The sequence below is a fragment of the Lagopus leucura genome, unplaced genomic scaffold (genome assembly GCF_019238085.1).
Source record: "Lagopus leucura isolate 7727_CA_CO unplaced genomic scaffold, USGS_WTPT01 Super-Scaffold_100002, whole genome shotgun sequence".
Lineage (NCBI taxonomy): Eukaryota > Metazoa > Chordata > Aves > Galliformes > Phasianidae > Lagopus > Lagopus leucura.
Genome location: NW_024962263.1, coordinates 12,902,212 through 12,925,665, shown reverse-complemented (window position 1 = coordinate 12,925,665; position 23,454 = coordinate 12,902,212). Strand labels below are relative to the sequence as shown.

Genomic DNA, 23,454 nt, shown 5'->3' with positions numbered 1-23,454 from the left:
AGATAGAAGGTGGCAGAACAGGAGGGAGACAGCCACAAGCTGTCAGGAGCTTGCTAAGGTGGTTCTGTGGAGAATGTGTGCAGCTGAAAAATCCTTTTGGTTTGAAGTGGTTTGATAGCCAGTAGAAGAAAGAAGGAATTGTTAAAAATAGTAGGATAAAAATTGTATCTTGCTTTTAAAAGCACGGTAGAGGTATGAATGCTGTGAAGGTCATGCGTATTTGCCTGCTGGCTTTCTGGTATTCTAATCTCCAGTCTGCCTGTTGGCGTTAAGTAGTACGCTGTATTTCCTAGAACAGAAAGGAATGATCAAACTTCCTGATAGGAAATTCCATGTTTGTGGGTAGGTAAAAGTAAGATAACTGCATAAGAAAGTTTTCAGGCTAGAAGAATTGGTGGGAAAAGCTAATGTAGTAAATGCAGTAACTTTGGTGCCTTATATTTAAAGAACAATTTCCATTAGGTAATAAGCATAGGAAGTTATTTGTGTGCAGGATATTACCCTTGTGTGTGGAAGGACAAATGTGCTTGTTGTAACAAAGCATTACCTGGAGGTAAGATAGTAAGAACCTAAACTTGGGTTTATCTAAGCCTGAATGAGCTGAATCCCTTCTAATGAAAGTTTTAAAGCAAAAATAGTTGTAGCTGTTTCTTAAGATAAAATTAAATACAGAGCATGAGGACAGGAGGAAGTATGCTCTTCCCCATGCTTCTGCATGGGCATGCTTCTTTAACAACAAGCATGAACTTCTTTGTTCCCTTTCAGTTAACACTGGCAGATACTTTAGTCAGAGATACTTAGTAGCATTATTAAAGCCAAAGTGGTCAGGAAAACTACTTTTTGTTCAGGAGTGTTTCCTTCTGGGTTTGTAGTGCACTTCAGGTGTCATGAGTATCATCCTACTGATACTCATAGTGTGTCTGTCTGGATTCCAGGATTTCCTTCCGCATGTTTAACCCAGCAATTATCTCCATTAGACACAGTGTCTGCATGTTAGTAGCAGTTCATTCAGTCAAAGAATTGCTTAGAGCTTTGCTGTTACACTGCTAGCCCCTGTAATAGGCAGCTGGCACTCCGGGTTGAGTGTATTCCAGACACAAAAGGGAGATACTGCTGTAGCGTAAATTGCTTAGAGCTGTTGGTCATAACTTATGGCAGATGTTAACCAAATCAGCGATAGTTTTTAAGTATAGGGAAAGCATTTCTGCTATGACTGTCTTCTTTTAACAGCACCAACATTTAAAGAAATTAGTATTTTTCTCAATAAATTAATGTCACTAGCTTTCATATATTTTAGTGCATGTTTTGGAAGTCATAAATGTGAGAAATCTTTTAGGGATTTCTCTGTTTTCTAATTTCTAGGGAGAATTTTTCATTTAAAATTGACGTGCTCTTTAGTAGCAATAATTTTACACTATAAGCTAAAATATCAGAAAGCCTCACTTTGTGATTGGAAATGGTCGTAATGTATTTTGATGAATAACTTGGATATTAAGAGCAACTGGAGAAGGACTTACTATTGAGTAATCCCAGTATTGCCAGCTGTATTATATAACTTACAACATTTTTTTTCTTCTCTTTCTTCGAAATAATTTCATGGTGGTAGTGAGTACAGTGCATGCCGTACTCCCTGGTGTTTTGTTATTTTCAGACCTGCTTTCTTTGTGTGAAAAGATTAAAGAAAGAGAAAAAAAAAGGCTGTAAATTACTCCGAAAAAGAACATAGTATTAGTAAATTTCTGAATCTCCATCTCCTCTCAAAGAACGCTTTAAAGCTTCCTACGCCTGGATTTCATGTGAGAATTTAGAGCAAAGTGTTTCTCTGGCAAATTAAATTATGATAATTTGTTGTACTTAGTCTTCAAATTACCTTATTCAAACTGGAACAGGAGAGTTTTTTGTTGATAACAAAAGCTACAAGGACTGATGGCGAACAAAGATATATGTGAAATGAGTAATTGACCTTTTTAACCTTCTTCTCAGCTTCCAAAGGAACTGTCTTCTGAAGCATTTGACAAGACCATTTTAAGAGCACTAAATCAGGGTTTTCAGAAGAGGGAAGAACGAAGGCATGCTGATCTTGAGCCCATAGTCAGGTGAGTATTCTATGTGAAATGCATTAATTGAAGAGGGATTGGAATCAAACTAGGTGACTCCTAGGCACAGTGGAAATTCTGTTGGGTAAATGACGTTTTTGAAGAGAATGGAAAGGCAGTAATGAAATTGATAGTCTAGTCTCTTATTCTTGAAATTGAGGCTCTGTTCTCAGACTTTAATGGTATGGTCTTCTGAAGGAGTAATCATACAGTCACAGAAATATTTGGCCTGGGCTGTACTGTGTAGCAGTGATTGCTGATTCAGGGAGGAGCAACTTATCTCCATTATGTTACTAAATATATTTAGAAATATTAAGAACAGTAATTCAGAGTTTCTGATTTTAAGTCAGGGCAGAGTGACACAGAACAGCATTTGTAAAAGAATAAACAGTGGTAATGAGGCATATGCATAAAATAAAATACAATTCACACATTTGTAAGAAAAAATCCAGTATCTCAAGACCTGCTGTCTATAGTCCTTGCTGGGATGAGGGACGTGCTGTTCAAATCCTGTAACTCAGAAAAACAATATAAATTTGAGTGTACCTCCCTTGTTCTTCTTGCATTTGTTATAAATCTTGTTAGGTTTGTTTTCTGTTGGGGTTATTCAACCTTATTCACAATAACTTAAATGATTTATTAGGTTAGGCAGACTGCCTCTTGAATACATGCTGAAGTAATCAGGCACTTCTTGTCAAACTCCTGCTCTAAATACTGCAGATATTTGGGTGTGAGCTTCTCACATTGTTGGGTTTTGTCTCAATAGCTTATCTTTAGGAGATACAGAGCTGCTGTGTGCCTCAGCCCTTCCCTCCAAATTTTCTTTATTTTGTTCTCTATTATTTGTCTTTTATTGGCTCAATTTTGACTAATAAACGTTCAGTTTTTAAGTGAACAAACTGCTTTTAAATAGAATAGGATTTATATTTTAAATAGAAAGGATTTATCTACAATAGAAAAAGGCTGTAAAACAGTAGGATAATTGCAAACCCCACAGATTGTTTGAGGATACCCCGTGAACATATCCAACTATGTTATAGTATGGAGTTGTCATTACTGTTTACAAACTAAGTTGTGGCTGTGCTAGAATACAGTCTGAATAATCTTCTAAAAGTGGCATCACTGTGTAAAGTTTTTGCTTTCTTACAATCTTAGTTGAGCATAAATGTGTATTTGAGGGTCTTAATTATGCACCTAATTGGCCAAAAATATAGACACGTAGGTCGCTCCGAAAGTGATGCCTCCTGTTTATTTCCATAGAAACTACAACAGCTATAAGGAGTGCAATAATGCTGTTAGATAGAACAAATTTTCAGCTACAAAACACTGTTTTTCAACACAGTTGCCACTGTTAACTGTGCCTTTTTGCCAGCAGTGAACAAGAGCCTTCATGCTATGCTCATAAAAATCTGCATAGCTGTCTAGAAAGTGTCTTGTCTTTCACATCACTGTCACCACTACTGAAATGCACCACCCACCACCTCACTGTGCTCACATCTACTCTCTGGTCCCTATAAATGTTCAGTGAGTGCTGATGATAGTCGGTGGGTGCCTTTTTTTCCATGTGGAGGAATTCAGTGACACACCTATACTGCATATGTACTTCCATGTCAGATGCCATTCTGTCAGACTGCCCTTCTGCTGCCATCTGTCACATGGCTACGACACGCCATGGCATATTGGCAGGAAGGTTTGAATTGGGATGGCTTAAATTCGCACACTTTTTAATTTAAAACATCCATCATACCAATCTCTTGCATTGGCTGGACTCCAGTATCACGCTAGCGCTGAACACCAAAGCTCTAAAGTAGCCCTTAGGTTTCTGTACGCACAGTGTGCAAGTTTGCAAGTTCAATTTAGCCTTTTTGTGAAGTGTCAGATTTGCTCTTCAGTGGTACTGTAGTATTTTTGTATTGTTCCAATGGAACATTGCTTATGTTGTAACAAACTCTCCCTTAAATTTCAGGCAGCTATTTTCAAATACATCACAAGCTTTTCTGCAGAATCAGAGAGTATACAACTTCTTCCAATCAATTTCATCAGAATCTTTGCACACTCACAGTAAGGAAAACTTTAATATTTTTTTATATAATGAAATGTCTATTAAAAGCGATTCTTCCTTTCATGCCTATATTTTTTTAATTACTTATTCATGTTGTGTTGTATTCTGCTGGGTATAGTTGAACTTGTTGTCAGTGAGTAGATTTTTCAGGAGATACATTAGACATTGGGAATGTGCTGTGAAGCATCAGCTTCTGTTCTTTACTTTCTGTCTCCAGCGTACCACCATACTGCCAGAATAGCTAATAATGTCCATCTGTTTGGGACTTTATCCTTAAAAGGAATCTTAAAAGTGCCAGGCTTCCCTGATCTGATTCCATTTCAGCAGTAGGGCCAGTGGAATTGAAGAGAAATGCAGCCGAGTATTTTTGACTCTTCAAAAATTTAGTTAAAACTTCATGACATCAAAGGAAAAGGAGACTTCTCCTCATGGTTGTTTTGTTGTTGTTTTTTCATTAAAGCTACTACAATCTTTGTGAATCCTGTGAAAATGAATGAAGCAGTTGTATGCTTTGGAACAAGTCTTGAACTGACACCAAAAAAATCAAATCTGTTATTTATTTCATTTCTTTTGTAAATGAAGGGTTTGTTTTGGTATTTAAACTAAGATTTGGCTTGGTTACATAGTATGTAAGTAATGGGATGGCCCTGACTCGGGAGCGTATGGAATATTTTTCAGAGCACTTGTACCACAGGTATTTCCTTGGTGGATCTCTCGCTTGTGTGTTCAGAGTTGTGCAACCCAAGCTTCGCTTCTCTGTATGGCTGCCTTAAGATGGGGCCTTTGTTTCTCTTGAGTCTTTTCTTCTTTCAATGCATGTTGACTTAACTGTGACATTTAAGGCATTGAGTGTGAGACCGTTGCCTCAGAAGTTGCAGATCTTCATACAGAACTGTGTAACTGAGAGTTTTCAAACAGTCTGCTTGTTAATGCTTGGAAGAAAATAGAGGGATGGCAGCTGACACAAATTTGATACGACTTGTGTGATATATCAGATATTTCTTTCCATGATCAGATAGAGCTTTGTGATTACAGGAGAAGCTGTAGATGTCAGTTTGTGATTTTGTTGCTGATTCTAGTAACACTTAAGACTTTTTATATGTCAGTTTCATAAGCAAGTTAAGCAAATGAGGGCCACGATGGTTGCGAAACTGGCTGGAATTTACTGCTGTGAAAAATTCTGGCAACCCTTTGTTAATGATAATCTGCATAGGGAGGAAAAATTCCAAGCTCTGGGAAGATTTGCATTAATGATGGGCACACGTGATGTACGTATTTTAGTCTGTAGGCCACATCTGGGTGGGAAGTTATAAATGTACTGTTGTGTGTGATCGTAGTTTTCAATGGCCTTGGTGAATTGCTGAAACAATCTGAGGAAGATTCAGTGCTGAGTTCCATCGTAGTGGACTTAACTGCGTTATTGCAGGGCGTCGGTGATTGGTGCAGAGGTTTCTGCAGAAAGTTTGTGAGGATCTGTCGTGTCTGAAATGCACAGCACATAGAGAAGATGGGGAGCTTGTTCAGCAGAAAGGGGAGAAGACTTCAAGTGGGCTCAATTTGCCCAGGTTAGAATTAGGGGTAGGGAAGAGTCTGGTGATTACTGGAGGCATCCATGGCAGTGAGTCACACAGGAGAGTCAGTAGGTCAGAGTTAAGAACAGCATCAGAGAGGCATGTGGCCAGGCACGGCATGGCTGCAGCATACCCCAGGCACAGGCCTGAGCTTGAATGCAGTTCCTGAACCAAGGGATGAAAGCCCTGGATGAGGGATCTCCCAGCAGTCTCACCCAAAATTACAGAAGTGCATTGTGTCAGGGCTGCTCCTGAGCAGGTGAAGTCCTCAGGAGGGTAGGGGAAGAGATTGTAAAGCCCATTGGTGTGGTTCAGGGTCCCAGTATTGAGTTAGATATTAAGGAAAACTTTAATGAAGACAAATAGTGTGATAAATGTATAATTATTCTTTGATTTTTTCAATTGAAAGGGGGGACTGGGTGACTCGTGTGAGATAATTCACTATCATGTTTTCTGTGGTGCAGCATAATAGGTGCTCTACTAAGACAAAAGCACTCATTTTCCACTTCATCAGAATTGCCAGTTAAGCAACTCATGAATTTCCTTTATTGCTGGCCACTGTTTTCAAAGCTTTCCTATTTGGGAATCCTGAAATCCTGCTAAGCTCTGACAATTGCAATTTAGGCCATAGTAGCATATTTTGAATACAGTAACTGTCAGGGGAGATGGAGGAAGCATATTTTTAAGAAAAATCTCATTCCACTTGTCAAATTGAATGTGGAGAATTAATTGGCAGACAAAGCAGCTGTGGCTTAAGTTGGTCTTCAATTGCTAGTAGCAAGGATAAAATATCTTTTCATGGAAGTGCAAAAATATTCACTTGCTGAAGTACTGTAAGTGTAATTATGTATGCTGTCATGGTTCCATTAAGGAGGGAATCAATTAGCTCCCCCTCGTTCATAACATTAGTTATTTTCGACGCTTCCTTAGGCTGGCATAAACTTTTAATCCCAGCAGACTTCATTAGGATATGATCTCTTGGGCTTAGTATGTTCAGTTCAGACAGTACTCAGGAGGATCTTCCTAACTTTTCAGGCTCCTGAACAGCAGCTTGCAGATGTTTTTTTCTTACACTGGTTTGGAACTTTTTGAGAAGTAAAGAGCAGACTTCTAGAGTTAGATGCATTGCTGAGCTTAGTTCTTTTTCAGAGTGTGGTTGTGGTATTTTTGCAACAAAACTGTAAATATTATTGCCATTTCTTTTTGTCGTCCCATCTGGCATAAAAAGGCAAAAATGATAAATTGAGACCATGATAAGGGCACTAGAAAACTTTACCTTGAATTAGGTTTCCTTTGGCACATGAATGATTTAACAGTGGAGGAGTGTGACTCATTGCCTCAAACTACAGTAACTATAGTAAGGCTCCTGCCATTTACAACTGTAACAGGACATTTTATTTATTTACTTATTAATAAAAAATCTGAACTGCAATGCAGTGCCAGTATTCTTAAAACTATAATCACAACCCAAAGCTTTTTAAGTTGCACCATAGCTTTAAAATTGTTCTGCACGCTGTTTTTTAAAAGAAAAGCATCTCCTCTTGGAGGTCTTCCACTTTGAAGCAGATGATGTCCAAATTGTTGCCACGTGCAAACCAGTAACTTCAGTCATCCGTTTCTGTAGCTTCCTTCCAGTTCAGTACAAGCATTCAGGAACTTTCTAGTTGTTCAAGATCTATAAAGTTACTACGTGAACTTTATTCTCTGCAGGTAACTTACAACCCTCTTTGAAGACGGTTAAAGCACCAGAACACTTCAAGGAGGACAGTTCAGAAGCTTCAAGTCAGGAGGAAGGTAGTTGTGTACTCAAAGGTGGTTTTTCTCTGAGCAATTTTACCACACTCAGTTCTGTAAATTGTGCAGTTGACTGATTCCTTCGTTTGTACAGAGCTGAGAGGCTTGGACTAAATGTGCTGGGTAAATGAAGAATCTTTGCATACTTGGAGCAGTTTCCTTAGGGAGTTGCTAATGATCCAAGTAGTGGGATTGTTTGTAGACAGCGTGGAGACAGAAGTTCACAGCTCTATCAAGCAACGAGAAAGAAACACTTTACGATATACATGAGCCGTGTTTGTAGCTTCTCCTGTTGTTACCTGTTATTCAGTTATTTGGGTTACAAACTGAGTGCAGCGATTTATTTTGCTATAAATGTGTCAAATTTGTCTAGCTTCTAGTTTCACGCGAAAGGATGTTGATGTTTTCCTCTTATTTTTAGCCTGTGCTGCATTTATACTCTGGCCGGTTAGTAAGGACTTTAACCACTTGGATCTGCAATGAACTTTGGTTACATTGGAAGCTGGTGTTTCCCAAACACCTCAAAAAACTACTAGCAGCTTAGTGGCTGGTCAGCAATTTCATTCTGAAATGGATGTCAGACCAGTTTTGCACTGTTTTGAGCAGTAGACAAGTATGATCTTCTGGTAGGTGGAAATAGGTGCTGACAGGTGAGCATAGGCACATACACTGGATTTCACAGGATGACAGCACTCGTACCCTCTTGCACATTACTAAGCTTGCAGTTGACTTTGAGTGCTGTCAGTAATCCACATACACAGTCAGACAGGTTTTTCTGATTTTAAAAATTATTACTATGCTCTTTGTTAGAGTTCAGAATACACTTAAATAAATGTATAGTATATTTGGAAATAGCTCAAATAATGCTTTTATATACTGTACTTAAAAGGAATCTGTTCAATTGATGAAGGAATAAACGCAGTTCAGAACTCCTTTGGGGCCGTTTGTGTGAAGTGCTGTCAGGAGTTTAAAAACCAGAGTATTTTTTCTTTTCAGATAGTAATTTTTACTTCTGTGTTGTATACAGAGGAGTTCAGGCAAAATGATGGCTACCAAGAAGGCTAGTTGCAGTTGAGAAAAGTTGCCTTTGTTAAAGTTTAGCCATTGTTTTCAAAAAATAGGCAGGCCTTGTATCCAAGTTTCTTGTTTGAGGCAGGATCTCTTCATTTCTTGTTATTTGTAAAGCTTTACTTGCACAGTGAAATTTATGAGGGTAATAATGCAATACTTCTGCGTAAGGTTTATCTTCATTAGCTCTTCAGAATGTGTCAATAACACGAAGTTTAGAGATTAATTCTGGCAGTCCAGAAAAAATTATACAATTCTATACCTTTCTGACTGAATTAATTTCTCTTCATCCCTTCCTACTGGTTGATATTTACACATGCAGTCCTTGTGCTAAAAAACAGAGGTGAGCAAAATTATAACTCCTATTTTTCTGTTTTATTCTTCTGTGAAATTGAAGGTAAAGAATGCAGATTCTACTGTGTACAAATTGGTCTTTTATGTAACACCTGCCAAACTGAGCGCTATAAACTAAGTCTGGTGTGTTTAATAGAGATGTCTTACACCAAATTTCTGGTGGCGATGGAAAGATGAATCTGCTGGATTGATCTAGAAGAAGAAATAGGGATTGCTGTTGGAATCATGTGTTTTGCCTTTTTTTTTCTTCCAGATGTAATGCAACACGCAGCAGTCCACAAGAAACATAATGGAAAAAGTCCTGTTGCCAAGTAGGTACTAGGATGTGATGTGTCTGCTATGTTTCTGAGCTTCCATTGTTTAGGGATTTCCTCCTAAATTAAAGCTTGCTTGATTGGGTGCTGTTGGTTAATGTAATCTGTATTAGAAAGGTATATGTAACATAGAGTTCTCTGTTACAAACTCTCCTCAAAATATTATAAAATAAACTATTTCTAAATCTGCATGTGTAGGTCGTTTGGTCATTCTTCTTTTCCAAACTTTCAGAATTCATGAATTTCTGAATTTGTTGTTTTCTTTTTTGAAGTGAGTAACATAAATTTTAAGTTTATGCATTTTTCTCCCATGCACCCTCGCATGCATTTTTATATGAAAATTTCCGTTGCTGTTGGTTCTCCTCGTGTCTTCTGTAGTTTTTCTATGGCCTTCTATGAGAAGGCAGTCCATCCTTTCCCTTGTGTAGCAGCTAAAACGTATGTGCTTCACTGTTCTGCATCCACTGTAAATGGAAGTGCTTCTTAACCGCATTAAGTCATAGGCTTCGTGTACTGGAAAGCACATCTGATGTGAATTCACTTCTTCATGGGTCTTGTCCAGAAACTTTGGAGGTGTTTGCACATGGTTGTGCAATGTTTTAACTGTATTAAGAGACAAATGGTTACAGTTTTTGCTATGGTTGACCGTCTTATCCTGTGTTTCACTGTTATTTTATCTGTAAGATGTATTTACTTCAGGAGAGAAAAATTTACCTGGGTTTAAAATAATTGCTGTATAACAATAGCACAACAGAGTGCTGGGTGAGAAGAAGAAAGGAGCAGACTATTTTAATAGTGTTTGTTGTGGTAGAACAAGGGGAAATGGTTTCAAACTAAACGAGGGAAAATTTAGATTGAATGTAAGAAAGTTTTTGACACTATGGGCAGTGAGGCAACAAAACAGGTTACCCAGAGAAGTGATGAAAGCCCCATCTTTTGGGATATTCAGGGTCAGGCTGGACGTGGCTCTGAGCAGCCTGATCCTGCTGTAGGTGTCCCTGCTTGTTGCAGTGGAGGTGGACTAGATGGCCTTTAAGTGTCCCTTCCAACTTGAATGATTCTATTATTTGATACCTGTGACAACATAGGTGTTTTTCTGTTCTGGTTTGCTTTTATTTAATCCTCCTAGTTACTCTAAACTTCCATGTGCCCAAAAGGAGAATGTGACCTTTGGAAACGTTTTGATTATGCTGCTGGATAGAAATTCTGTTATGAAGTAGTGAAGTGTTCAGTTCAATCTAGTTATCATGCAGTTATAACTGTAAGAATAAAGATTTTTTTTTTTCCTTATTCTGTTTATAGTAAAATATAGTGAAGCTGACTGTAGTTCAGGATCTGTCTTTCAGATGAGGCTTTGGTTAGAAGAATTTTGATAGACTGAGACAGACATTTCCACAAACCTCTGTGATAGGAAATTGTTATACTCTTAAACAGAAAATAATAGCTGGTGAGAAGTGTTAACTACTGGACTATTAAAGGTCTAATTCTCCCCTGTTCACTTTGAGATAATTTCCACACTGTGTATGTCTATTTTTGATATTAGTATGGCGGCCTTATTCTCAGAAGCATCCAGAAGTTTACTTAAGGGAATGAAATTGAACAATAAACAACTCACTAGTATTGCAGCTCATATGTAATGATGTAAATTTGGCAGGAGCTTCACCTACCTCCATTTGGCAGAAGTTTAAGTGACCTTGCTCATGTCTCTACAGTCATGGACTCACATCTGCATGTAGGGACCTCCTTGGGTTCTTACTATTTGTCTAAGCTATTTTTAAAAATTTTATTGTACATCTGTAAGTAGCAAAGCACTTCTTTCCAGAAGCGTGTGGTAAGTAGCTGCTGCAACTTCGATGTGACATCTGCTTTGGAGTGATCTTGGTTTGTGCCACTGTGGGAACTGAGTGGCATTGCACATTGCAGTAATTTTGATGTACCTTGACAACAGCTCTGAATTAGAAGAGCTTTACATTTCCAACATGAGCATTTAGATAACAGTTTTAAAGCATTAACTCATTTTTCTTTTTTTTTTTTTTTTTAATGCAGTGAGTAGCAGGGCATATTTTTGAATAGTAGATGAAAAGTTTGTAGGTCCTTGTGCCCTACTGGTGCTGTGAGAACCCTGAACAGTTCCTCCAGCAGTCTTCATTGAGAAGTGCTCTCGGAGCTGGTTAAAAGTTGCTATTGGCTGGCAGCTGCTAAGAGAAACTTCAGTGAAAGGCATAATAAGGCTCAAAGGAAATGCCAAATGCAACTCCCATTTCCCAGCACTACTCAAAACTAACAATGTTCAAGGTAAAAATACAAAACAAGAGGATTATTTTGAAACTCAAATAAACAGCTGCAGCATGATCTGTAAGTAGCCCTTCTTCTCTTATATGTCTTATGAATTCTGAAACAGTGATTGTAAAGTAATTCCAGCTTTGTTGTTAATAATACAGAAGAAGGAGAATAAATTCAGAATACATTTCTGCCTGCAAAATTTCTCCACATCACGTATGACAAAAGCAGGCCAAAAGAAGTGCAGAGATGTCCATGCCAATTCTCTCAAGTGCTGTCTTCTTTAGATTGTGGTGTTCTGAATTTTTGCATCAAATTAAAGTCAAAGAAGAACTCCACGTATGTTCAGATCATTACTGTAACTGAAGTGCTCAACAACTCCTATACAACAACTCCTATAAAGATGTAACTTACATCTTTAAAATCTCTGGAATTTCTAGCATTTTTGAAAACAAAAGACCTCTGATTCCCAACGTGTTACAAAAATGCCTACATTGGTTAAAAAAAAGTTTGAGTGTTTGCTCATATTGGCATAACTTGTTTTTTCATTTCAGCAGCACTAGCAGTGCAAAGTGTTCTTCACTGGATAGCCTTAACATACAGCACTCTGAGCAAAATGGGGTAATGGACTGGAGAAGGAAAACCTGTATTGTCCAGCAGCACCCAGAGCACTGTACAAACATACTTGACCAGGTGTGTTGTTTGTTGTCTGAAGCAGTGTTTGCAAAGTGAGGAGGTGACTCAGAATTGAGGAGGCTGTTTGCTACATAAGGTTACATGTAGTTTTCAAAGATGCAGAAGATAGGAAAGTTGCTTGTGACTTAACTCTGGTTAGAAAATGCCTCGTAATTCTTACTTACCACTGTCTTGTTAAATAAACAGCTTTTATTTGGGCTTATAGCTAAAGTAGCACAATGGGATGTATGTGATCAGAAAAGTCTGATGTTCATTTCTAATTAGACATCCTCTTGTTGTCTGATTGTCGTCAGAGAGAATTTCAGAAGTTCTGAGGAGTTTGTGTTATTGCAAGTAACAAACTTGAAGCTATGTTAACTAAACTATATGCATCCAAGTATAGTGGAGAAGAATAATTGCTTATAAATAAGATGGTAATACTGAAATTGAGGAAAGGAATATTGCTCAGTGTTACATGTGGAAAACCTTTAATGTTAGAATTTCTTAGTGATTACTTAATATTGCTTTTGTTCTATGTGCAGACCTTGGCTATTAAATATTGTGTGGGGAGCTGCAACCAAAACCAAACCAACCAAAACCTTATGTCACAAACTAGGTTAATGAACTAAGATTTGCTTTCACAGGTGAAATGGCAGACACCATGAAAGCTTGAAATTTGCAAGTTTGAGGCAAGGAAAATGTGATATACTGTACCAGGAAAAGCTACTTCCCATTTTGAAGAATTGCACATACAGCATAGATAGACATTTTTTGGTCGTAATTTGTATTCCTGTACCAAATAGGAGATATTACCAGCAACTACTAATAGTATACTTGCAGAAAAATGCAGATGTTGTAATTTTTCTAGTACGTTTGTAGGTGATATTTTGCAGAGTTTAGTTTAGCAGCAATCAAGGCTGAGCACTGGTTTTGACAAGATCTAAAAATAACGTGCTGCTATTTAAAAATAATTTGCCACGTGGGTTCCCTCTCCTCCCAGTTAGATAATTCCAGTTGAATCCAAAGGTTCTGTATCTGTTTAAACCTTATCAACTCTGATGAGACAACTTCTTTTCATGGAAGAAGTTGTTAAGGGATATTTGATTAAAAGTGTTGGTTTTTATCCTCAAAAGGAAAGACCTGGAGCTTACTCACAGCAGTTGTTTCTTTGATATCTTCTGAAAAACTGGAAGTGGTAATTTGCTGAGTCCCTGCTGATCATAGCATAAATGAAGATAATTTACATAATTCTGATGGCCTGATTGCACTATGCAAATAGTTGTTTGTGTGACAGCAGTGCCTGTGAGCACACACATTGTGACTCACAGACCTTTAAGTCTAGGAAGTATTTTTTTGGTTAGGTTTTTTGTGGAAGAAGTTCTGTCTTTTGACTGACATCCTTGTGTTTCCTGTCTAGCATACGGGGGAAAAACGGAGCTTATCTGCAGTAAGCAAGAAGAAGGGAAAGCCACAGCTGGAAAAGTAGGTTTCCAATGTAACCAGTAATTGAGGGACAAAGTGTAATGCATTCACTCTGATAAACAGAGTGGATAGTCAATTAGATGCTTTGTTTTTTAGTTGGTGAAAGAATAGCTGGCATGTCGCGAGGCTGGTCTGTATAGAATTCCTTCTTGTGTGTTTTGAAAAGTAGTAGCGTAAAAAATAGAATGTAATTCTGTGCATTCATTTCCTAAAATACCACTTGTCATTTGGTGAACAGACAAAGAAGTAGGTTCTTAACTGATAAAGAATTGCCTCTTTTTCTCCCTGGTATTTATTATTAAGTTTGAAAGTGTAAAGCTGTGCAGAAAACACTGAAAATCGAGGAAGGTTTGCCAGCAGCCTTTACCATTACTCAGTGGGTGGTAACGTGGTGAAATGTTTTATTGAAGATAATTTGTGCATTAGAGGGCTTTGGAATTTCTTGAACAATCCTGCACCGTGAAAAAGTTTGTCTTATTTAATACTCTGCCTGATGCCAATTGGACTTCTTGTCATTCTGATATTCTGTAACCAGATGCTTTTATGCTAGTCTGCAGTATTGCTCCATTACTTTTGTCATCCTTCAGGGAAGAGTTTAAAATCAGCTGCACCCTTCTTCTTTCCCCCCCCCCTGCATTTCTCGTTATCCCTATTAAATATATGTTTGTAGCCTGGAATTACTGCCTTTGTTTGCATTTGATTTTCCTACATAGTTGTTTATTTGTGCAATGCATTTGGAAATAAACAAACATGAGAATTATTTACGTAGGGAGAAAGCAAAGAAGGCTGAGTGCCGGCTGAATAACAGGACAAACGGAGTTAGAGTTGCAGCATCACAGCACATCCGTGCAGGGACAGCAAAAGGTAAGGTGCTCCCTCCTGAGCTGATTGTACAATTCAGCTTTACTCGTTCATTCGTGTTGGGCTACTTCTATATGAAACTGAGCAATCTGAGCGAGTGGAGGCCCAGTGCCATGTCATCAGTGATCTCTTTGCAGCTCAGTGGTTCCTTCTGATGAGGAGTTGGCCCGTGAGGAGCTTTGCAAAAACTGTCTCGTGTGAAATTTTGTTGAACTGTAGCGTGTAAAGCAGGCGACTACTGAGCTACCACACAGAGCTGTGCGTGCTGCCCAAACAGGGTTTTCGAGTTTAGGTAATCCAGCAAAAGCCAGAGTCTAGGGCAGGACTTCTGTATGTCAGTGAGGGATGAACAACACAAATGTCATCTTGTCTTGTTCAATTGAGCACCCAAGCTTTATTACCAATTATCAAAAGGCTGCGTTACCCATCAACTTTGCTGGCCTGATGTTTTTGCAACCTAATATGAGGTGCAACCTCATCTCTCTTATACTCAATAGTCACAACAGAAAATTGATAAAGACTGTGCCTTTTGTATACCACCTAATAAGCTGATGTGTTGAAGGCATCTTACAAAGTGCCTTGTCTGGCTCTTGTTTCTGCTTGGGGTGCAGTCTTTAAAAAGTTTTCATACTTTATCACCACTTCTCAACTTGAGAGTTGCAGGTAGATTGCACGCTGAATTACTGTCGTGTGCTTTATGAGCAGTTTTTGTCATCTAAAAACATGTTAAAATCTGACTGAGACTAAGAATTCACTGTTAACAAGGTTAGTAAAAACAACATAATTTGAAAAAGTAGGTAAGAAATCTACAAGTAGAAAATTAAATGTACAGGACAGCTCTCTGTGTGCATGTCTGATTGGTTGCTGTTCTTGTCATGTAAAGCACACTGAGTGTTTATGACCTGATACATTTCAGAGGCTGTGTAATTCTGTGGGATACACTGGGCAGCTAAAAAGGAGTGTTTTGTCTTAAGAGTTCAGTCCACCTGCAACACACTGACCTACAGATGTGAAACTGCCTGCTTGATAGGAATGGCTACTTAAGGCCACTGCAAGAGGAAACTGCAACCCACAATTACTGGAAGCAATTCAGTCCTCAGGAATTAGCTTTCTACCTGTCTTTGTATGCAAACATCAAAGTGTCATCTGATACAACCTATGGAGAGGTGGTCGGGGGGAAGCGGGGAGCAGGGGGAGGAAATAACATTGCAGTCTGAATCTCTGCCTGGCTTTATATATGGAGACATTGTTTGAAATGTCCTATTTTGAGCCAATAGCTCTTAACTCTTTTTTTCTTCCATTTTCACTTTCTGTTTTTAGCTTGTCAGTCATTTCTTAGTTACTTACAACTTTGAAGACTGGAAACTTTGTGACTGGCACTTTAAGCTTTTTCTTTTCGGTGATAGGAGGTTGGCATGACTGTTCCACACTATATTAGAAATTCAATACCCTTGTTAACATAACAAGTATAGGTTTAATCCAGGAAAATGGTTGCAAGAATCAAAAATGAAAACTCTACGGCAACTTTGTAGTAGTTTAACCTAAGCTGTTACATTTGCAACTGTAATAATAAATTAACAATTTATTTTCTTGCAATTACTAATAATACAAATAAATCCTAGTGTTCTTTTTTTGTCCTGAAGTTTTTTTAGCTGAGTTTTTTGGGCAGTGGGGTTTGCTTGACACTAGCATCTGGCCTGCAGACTGTGAGAGCATGCTTCACCTCTTGCTGTGTCTTGCTGCGTCACCTCTGAGGCAGAACTCAAAAGCCAAAGCGTTCTGGCTTACGTATTGGACTTTGATAATAGTTTCTAAACCTGCTCTGAAATGCAGTTTCCAGAAAATGAGTTTCCCATGATTCCTTTTGAAATCTAGAAGGCGCAGTTTTACACAGAAATACTTATTTTTGTTTTTAGATCTGAATTTGGACACTGGATCTGGTCACGATACGTGTGGAGAAACATCATCTGAAAGTTACAGTTCTCCTTCTAGTCCACGACATGATGGGAGGGAAAGCTTTGACAGTGAAGAAGAAAAAGACAGAGGTTGGATTTTTGGAGAGTGTGCATGAACCTTGTATAGTCCTTGATTAATCTCTTTCTTGTATTAATTTTAATTAGTTTCTCATTTTATTACCTGCTTTTATTTAACTAGCCATAGATGATGTTTTACGTAGTGAGTTTTGTGACTGTGTGGATTGAGGGCTTCTAGCAAATAGCAGGAGCTGTTTGAGTTTTAGATCACTATGTAGAGCTATGTTGTACACGATATCCTGTTTTTCTGACTTTGGCAGTGTCTTGAGAAATTGCAGCAGTACAGCAAAGAACATTTTATATAAAGTTATAAAACTACGCCAGCGTGTCTGAGAGGTCTTTCTCTTTGTATTGACTGTTTAATTTGTCACTCCTTCCAAATTTGAGCAAACTTTATCAACGTCTTTCTAGGTAGATACAAATTCCTAATTTGGCCTGTTTGCTGCTGTTCACATTTGCAGATATACCCAAGTCAAAGACACAGCTGGCTGAAACCAGGGCGCTAGCCAGGCATTTTGATTTAGACGAATGATAGAGATTGACCTAGCTTGGTCTGGATGACTGAAAACAATCTCAAAGTTAGTCTAATTCAGAAAGACATAATTATCTTTTATGTCCTCAAATTCATTAAGTTTTATATGGGTAAGTTAGTCCAGGGTGAGACTTACTATAGTTTCAGATTCATTCTTCTGACTGACAAACGCTGCTTTCTCCACAGACACGGACAGCAATTCTGAGGACTCTGGAAATCAAAATGCAGCCAGGTTCACAGGCTACAGTGCTGTCAGTTCCTCAAACATGAACAAATCGTCTGCTCAGATCTCTTCAGCGAATAACGAAAACGGAAGCCTTTCGGAAGATCCTTTGAACGCAAAGTTTCAACACATCTCCTTCATGCCTGCCTTACACTGTGTGATGCACAGCACTGCCCAAAAGCCTGAAGCGGTCGTCCCGCCCCCCATATCCGCAGATGGGAAGACGATGGGAATGCTCGTTACCACGCCTGTTGCTGTCTCACCGGTGAGAGAGTCCGCAAATTCACCTCCTGGTGGAATGGGCCCAGTGACTTCCGGCGAGCCTGAGAAACGCCTCGAGCTGATGGCTTCCCCTTTGCCAGTCCCATCCACTTTTCTCCCGCATTCTGTCCAGCCTGGTAGCCCTGCTTTGCATTTGGCAATACACAGATTGAAAATGCCCTCTCCACAGGGATCGTCGGAAAGTTGCACGGTTAATGGACCACAGCAGCCGACAGGAAACTTAAGTATTGGATCACCAAATACTGCCTTTATCCCAGTCCACAATCCAGGTAGTTTCCCAGGATCCCCAGTTCCTACTACAGATCCCATCACAAAACCCGCATCCCAGGTGGTAGGACTGAATCAAATGGTGCCTCACATTGAGGGAAACCCAGGAGCAATCCCTCAGCCTACCAATCTGAAGGTAGTTCTTCCAGCAGCTGGTCTCTCCACAGCAGCACCGCCACCTCCACCAGCTTCGTACGCTTTGCCAGGCAGTCCTCATGCTACCAGCGTGTTGCCCAACCAGAACACAAACGTGCTGAACACTGTAGCAGCTTCCTCACCACCTCAGTCAGCTGGTTTAGGTGTTGGTCAGATCCAGTCCTCCGTTCCTCCTGCAATTCCTACGCACACGCCAGGCCCTGCCCCTAGCCCGAGCCCCGCTTTAACACACAGCACTGCACAGAGCGACAGCACATCCTACATAAACGCTGTTGGAAATAATAACACTAACGGGACAATGTTACCTCCACAGCAGCTGGGATCTGGTCCTTGTGGTTCTTGTGGACGTAGGTGTAGCTGTGGGACCAATGGAAGCCTTCAGATTAATAGCTATTTTTATCATAACCCACTTCATGGACAAGTCTACAGAGTTCCATCTTTCTTCACTCTGCCATCACTTTGCAATGGCAGCTACCTCAATCAAGCACATCAAAGCAATGGAACGCAACTTCCTTTCTTCCTGCCTCAGTCTCCGTATGCAAATGGGCTTATGCATGACCCAGTAATGGGGAGCCAAGCCAACTATGGTATGCAGCAGATGGCAGGATTTGGGAGGTTCTATCCCGTATATCCAGCACCTAACGTAGTTGCCAACACAAATGGGTCAGGACCCAAGAAGAATGGGAACGTTTCATGTTACAATTGTGGTGTAAGTGGACACTATGCGCAGGACTGTAAGCAGTCATCCATGGAGGCCAGTCAACAAGGTAATCATGATAACTCCCAGCGGACTTGCTTTTGAGTTTAGCAGTTCCTCTTTACCTAACTGAATGTGCTGTTTCTGGTCTTGCAGAAAGGTGTGCGTGCGTGTGTATGTTTTGTGTAAATGGTTGTGCATTAGTGACCTGCTCTAAAGCTTCAAAGTATCTTATCTCTGCTTGAAATTTCTGTAGAACAGCGCAAGGCAAAAGGATTCACAGCGCGAAGCAGAAAATGAGCATGATTCAGAGCTGGGAACTCCAACTCTGTCTGTTCTAAATTGTCGTTCTTTTCGCTCATTTGTTTTTGGTATTACGTTTGAGGTTTGCATGTCGTTTCAATTTTTCCATTTCTGGTCAGTGTTTTCTAGAGAGAATTCATTGGCAGAAAGCAGAGAAAATATAGAAGAATTCAAAAAAATGAACTGGCCGTTAAATTATTTAACTTTTCTGAAGCTTACCTTTGCACAACCAGCCATCCTCTATGCCCCATCATGAAATACACAAATGAAATATGCTTGAACTTCTCAGGCAAGTTACAGCAAAAAGGCAGAAACCAATTGGAATTAGAAGCTGAAGGAATGGCTGCAGTCCTGTGTGCCGTTTCTTCCTCCATGCAAAAACAAACAAACAAAAACCCAGGAAACTCAGCGTTCAGATGGAATGTAAACTATTTCTGATTCTTGGCCTGTGTCCATTCTGACTTGACTTGTCTGGTCAGACAGGAACAGGAAAGACTAGCCATGATGGGGTCTCCTTCTCTTTGTATTTTTCCAACAGAGGTAAAATCTGGTATCTGCTGTCTATCTATTTTTTTTAAAGCGATGCTTTTAGTGAGCGGTTGAAAGGAAATAGTGTAAGATCTTAGGACCTACTTTAAACGGACTGGAGGATGATAGTGCCTTTTGAAGAGCATGTCCATTTTGATACCTTGTAGTGGTTTTGTAATCCATTTTAATTGTAAGCAGTGACTTAGTAGTTCTCTTTCCTGTTTTAGGCACTTACAGACTGAGATACGCACCTCCCCCTCCCCCTTCCAATGATACCTTGGATTCTGCAGACTGAAACAAGTAAACATTGCCTACTTAAACTGAAGCTTGGGGAATTGGGGGAAGGTGTGTGTGGGAGGTGGGGGGTGGTCTTGTGTTTTGGGACATTCCCAGTTTTATATTCTTTTGGAATTTTTCATTGCTGTCGCACCTCTTCCGTACACGAGAAGAAAGCTGAGTCCCTGGTCTCCTCCTGGTTCTACAAAAGGCTTGCGTAGTGCATGTAATTCAGACACACAGCCAAACAATCAGAAAGAGCATTCGAACCATGCTTTTGCACTGAAGACTTGAGACATGTGCAATGTTTACTGCATCTAAAAAAAAGTCTCTGACCTCTGACATCACTGATGGAGCAGCCATATGGTGAAAGAAGAAAGTTGGTCACGTTCCCCACCACAATCTTCTTCCTCCCCTTCCCTGTTCTCTTTATGCTGCTGTTTCGTTTTCTTTTCCCTGTTTGTCCACGTGGATTTGTTGGGCTTGCATGAGTGTTTAGCGCAGTTCATACAGACCCTGCCTGTACTCCAAATTAACGCTCGTGAATTGAGGGGAGATGCTCAGACGTCCCGTTAGGAGGGCCCAAAGGAACACACCATTGTGGATGTGTGCTGTAGCTGGCAGTAGTACATATACGCAGCTCTTGAGAGTCCCAGATAAATTACAATACGTAGAGCAGGAAGTGACTGAAGCTGTGTGGACTTGAACAGATTTTTAAAGGTAAACAAGCTTAAATTCACAGGTTTTTCTCCCTTTGTAGCTTTTTAGCCTGTATGTTCGGCAAAAAAAGGTGAAAAGCTGGTATGAATGTTGTACTCAGTGTGTTTGCATTTGTAATGAAAGTTGACGGCATTTTTTTTCCTTTTCTAAAGCTATTCTACATCGTGTCAACACAGAATGAACATTACTTGATCGAATATTTTTTTTCCTAAACTATTACAGTGTTGCATTGTACTTAGAATGTAAATGTTTTCTTTCAAACTGAACGAAAGCTATGGTTTTTACAAAATAGTCAGGTATTAGCATTAGGACCTGTCTACCAAATAGCAAAGTCACTATTTTATAACAATCTACCACTATGCGTAATTACGGTATAATGTGAAAGACTGAAATGAGTGTTAAGATGGTATTAATCATGTCAGTATCATGAGTAAGTAAGTTTAATGCTGCTGTATTTTTTATTTTATTTTTAAAAGCCAATATATGTACTAAATTGCTTCCAGGTAATATTTGATTTCCTGAAGTGCACTGAGGTTATCTGGAAGATGAGTGTATTTTTTGACTGCTGCATTCAACACCGATGAACAACTACCACTGTATATCCATAGGGTTTGGCATTCCTCACAGTTCATGGCAGAAATCTTTTTTCTTAATCTAAGAGTTGGTGTCCAGTAGAGGGACGAGATGAAAATCAATCCTTGGTTCAGCCGTCTCATAAATTGCTAAACAAACAAGAAACTTGAAGAAAAAAGCTTGATGATTACATTTCTTCATAGGTAGCATTTATATTTATAGCACCAGTGTACATTTTGGAACTTTTTTCTCGGAGGGGGGGCTGGGAGGGAGGTAGATGAAAGCTTTAATTTAAAAAAAAAGAAAAAAAAAAAAAAAAAAAGAAAAAAAAAAGTTTAAGTAGTAAATGAAAATTATTTTGATTAAAATTTTTATTTGATCTGGGTATTTTTGGACCACTTGAAACGAATGAACTGCGTTTGAGTTGAAGTGAGGGTGTTAAACCACCAATGGACTTGTATTGTGAATTACCTGCCAGTTGTACTTTATGGAACTTATTTTATGATTTAAAATACTGTACTGTAAATAGGAGGTATGTTACCTTCTCTTTATTTGTATGTTTACCATATACTTTGATATTTGAAATGTACTGGAAAGGTCACTTATATTTCTAGAAGAGATTGGATTTTATGCAACCTTTTTCCTTGACTTAACAGCAATAAAAAAAGAAAAAAAGTACCTGCGTGCAAGCACTGTCCTTTATGCTGAGAACAACAAAATGAAAGCCGTAGGCTGCCTCCAGTAGAGGGATGGGGCTGTGGAACGTTTCTGGCAAGCTACCATTTTGGTTGGAATCTGTCACTTCTGAGATGAAGCTGATTGTGTCTGACTGAAGGTCGGAGCAGGCCTGTGACTGCAGTCAGGGTGCTGTGCCCTGCTCTGAGCTCCAAGGTAGATGGATCTCTTGGGAGATGGAGGATGGCCTTCTGTGATAGGTCCGGGACGTTGAGCGAAGCTTTTCTAGATCGCTTATGTCTGTGTTTGATTTTGATGGCTCTTGGAGTAGAGGTGAGATGCAATTTAAACATACTTTTTTTATTATTATTATTTGGTAAGTTTTGAATCCGTTGTGCTCCTCAGTATAATGTGTGCATGAACTGGAAACTTCCAGCTGCTAAAACAGATGGAAGGGCATGGGGAAATATTGGGGCTAGAGAAGTGACTTAGGGATGTGTGGATTACAGCTGAGTGGTCTGAATTTAATACCGGAATGTTTCTGGTAGTTCTGAAAGACAGGAGGGTAGCAATTACTCTCACTTTCTCTCTGCTTTGTAGCTCTTAATTCCTAGTGCTTAGCAGCAGGTTATCTACGGAGCTGAGGACCACAGGCTGTCATGATCTTTATCTCAGCTTACTCCCCTATTTCACAAGAAACCAACTAACATGGGAAGGCTCAAAGTTGCCGTGAACCCAGCCTTTTTTTCTCAGGCAACTTGCATGATGATAGTGGGTGTTTAAACCAGGCATCATGCAAACACTCAGTTTCTTTGAGGATCTTTATTCCCTCCCATAGGTGTGTGTGCCTGTCCAAGGAATTTGGGGTCACCATATTACTTTGAAAGCAAAATCTGCTGTTTATCATTCCATCAGAGATAGCAATACTTTGGTTTGTCTGGATAACACCATCTGTTTATGCTGCAAGCAATCCTAACTGTAACGGATCTTGCTTGCATCTATCAATTAAAACATCTAAAAATGCTTACCCTCTGGCACAGCCAATACTATAAAATGCCCCATTATTCTGCTGCTTGCTTTGCTGGGGGCCTAACAATTCTCTTAACAGCTCTCCTCTTTGGTTACTGTGCCTCATATCTAGGCAATCTAGTTTTAACTGTCTGCTGTTGAAGAGAGATTCTTCTGGGTGGCTGAGAACGCGCTGAATGCCATGCAGTCACATGAGGCAATCCCACCAGCTGGTTGGCCCCAGCTGCTGTGCCAGCTGCCCAGGAGCGACTCCTAATGCTGCATTGCTGCTGGTTTGTACTGCCTGATGCAGTAATACTGCAGATGCAAATGCACTGCTTGGTTCCCAAAACTGGAATTAAAAGTGAGCCGTGAGTTTGACATGGGCAGAACTGCAAAATGGGAGTGTAAGGGAGAATGTTGATGCACGTGGCTTGCTTACGAGTGAGGAGATGATCTAGTTTTCCCAGCTAAGCGACACTAGGGTGACAATGATGACCTAATGTCTAGATCTTGACTGAGGTGTAGGAGCTTTTACTCAGGGGAAAAAAAAAAAGAAAGGCATGTGCATGGTGCCAAGGCAGATGGAAAAGCAAAAGGCACGAAAATGTATTCTGAGAGCTG

At 39.5% G+C, this 23,454-nt stretch overlaps 1 protein-coding gene across 3 annotated transcripts in view; it reads left to right on the top strand.

The window, feature by feature from the left end:
* The window catches only part of ZCCHC2 (zinc finger CCHC-type containing 2), a 41,313-nt gene extending 19,488 nt beyond the window's left edge, over positions 1–21,825 (top strand). The window contains exons 5-15 of one of the 3 annotated variants that reach the window (XM_042868850.1): positions 1,984–2,096; positions 4,063–4,157; positions 7,440–7,523; positions 9,199–9,256; positions 12,094–12,232; positions 13,632–13,696; positions 14,466–14,560; positions 16,474–16,602; positions 17,309–18,817; positions 19,806–19,878; positions 21,078–21,825. In XM_042868850.1, the coding sequence (XP_042724784.1) occupies positions 1,984–2,096; positions 4,063–4,157; positions 7,440–7,523; positions 9,199–9,256; positions 12,094–12,232; positions 13,632–13,696; positions 14,466–14,560; positions 16,474–16,602; positions 17,309–18,817; positions 19,806–19,873 (2,355 nt within the window). In that variant the 3' untranslated portion in view covers positions 19,874–19,878; positions 21,078–21,825. Of the gene's footprint in view, positions 1–1,983; positions 2,097–4,062; positions 4,158–7,439; positions 7,524–9,198; positions 9,257–12,093; positions 12,233–13,631; positions 13,697–14,465; positions 14,561–16,473; positions 16,603–17,308; positions 18,818–19,805 lie in introns of all 3 variants that reach the window. The other 2 variants (XM_042868851.1, XM_042868849.1) reach the window with 2 other exon arrangements.
* The last annotated feature ends 1,629 nt before the right edge of the window (positions 21,826–23,454 follow it).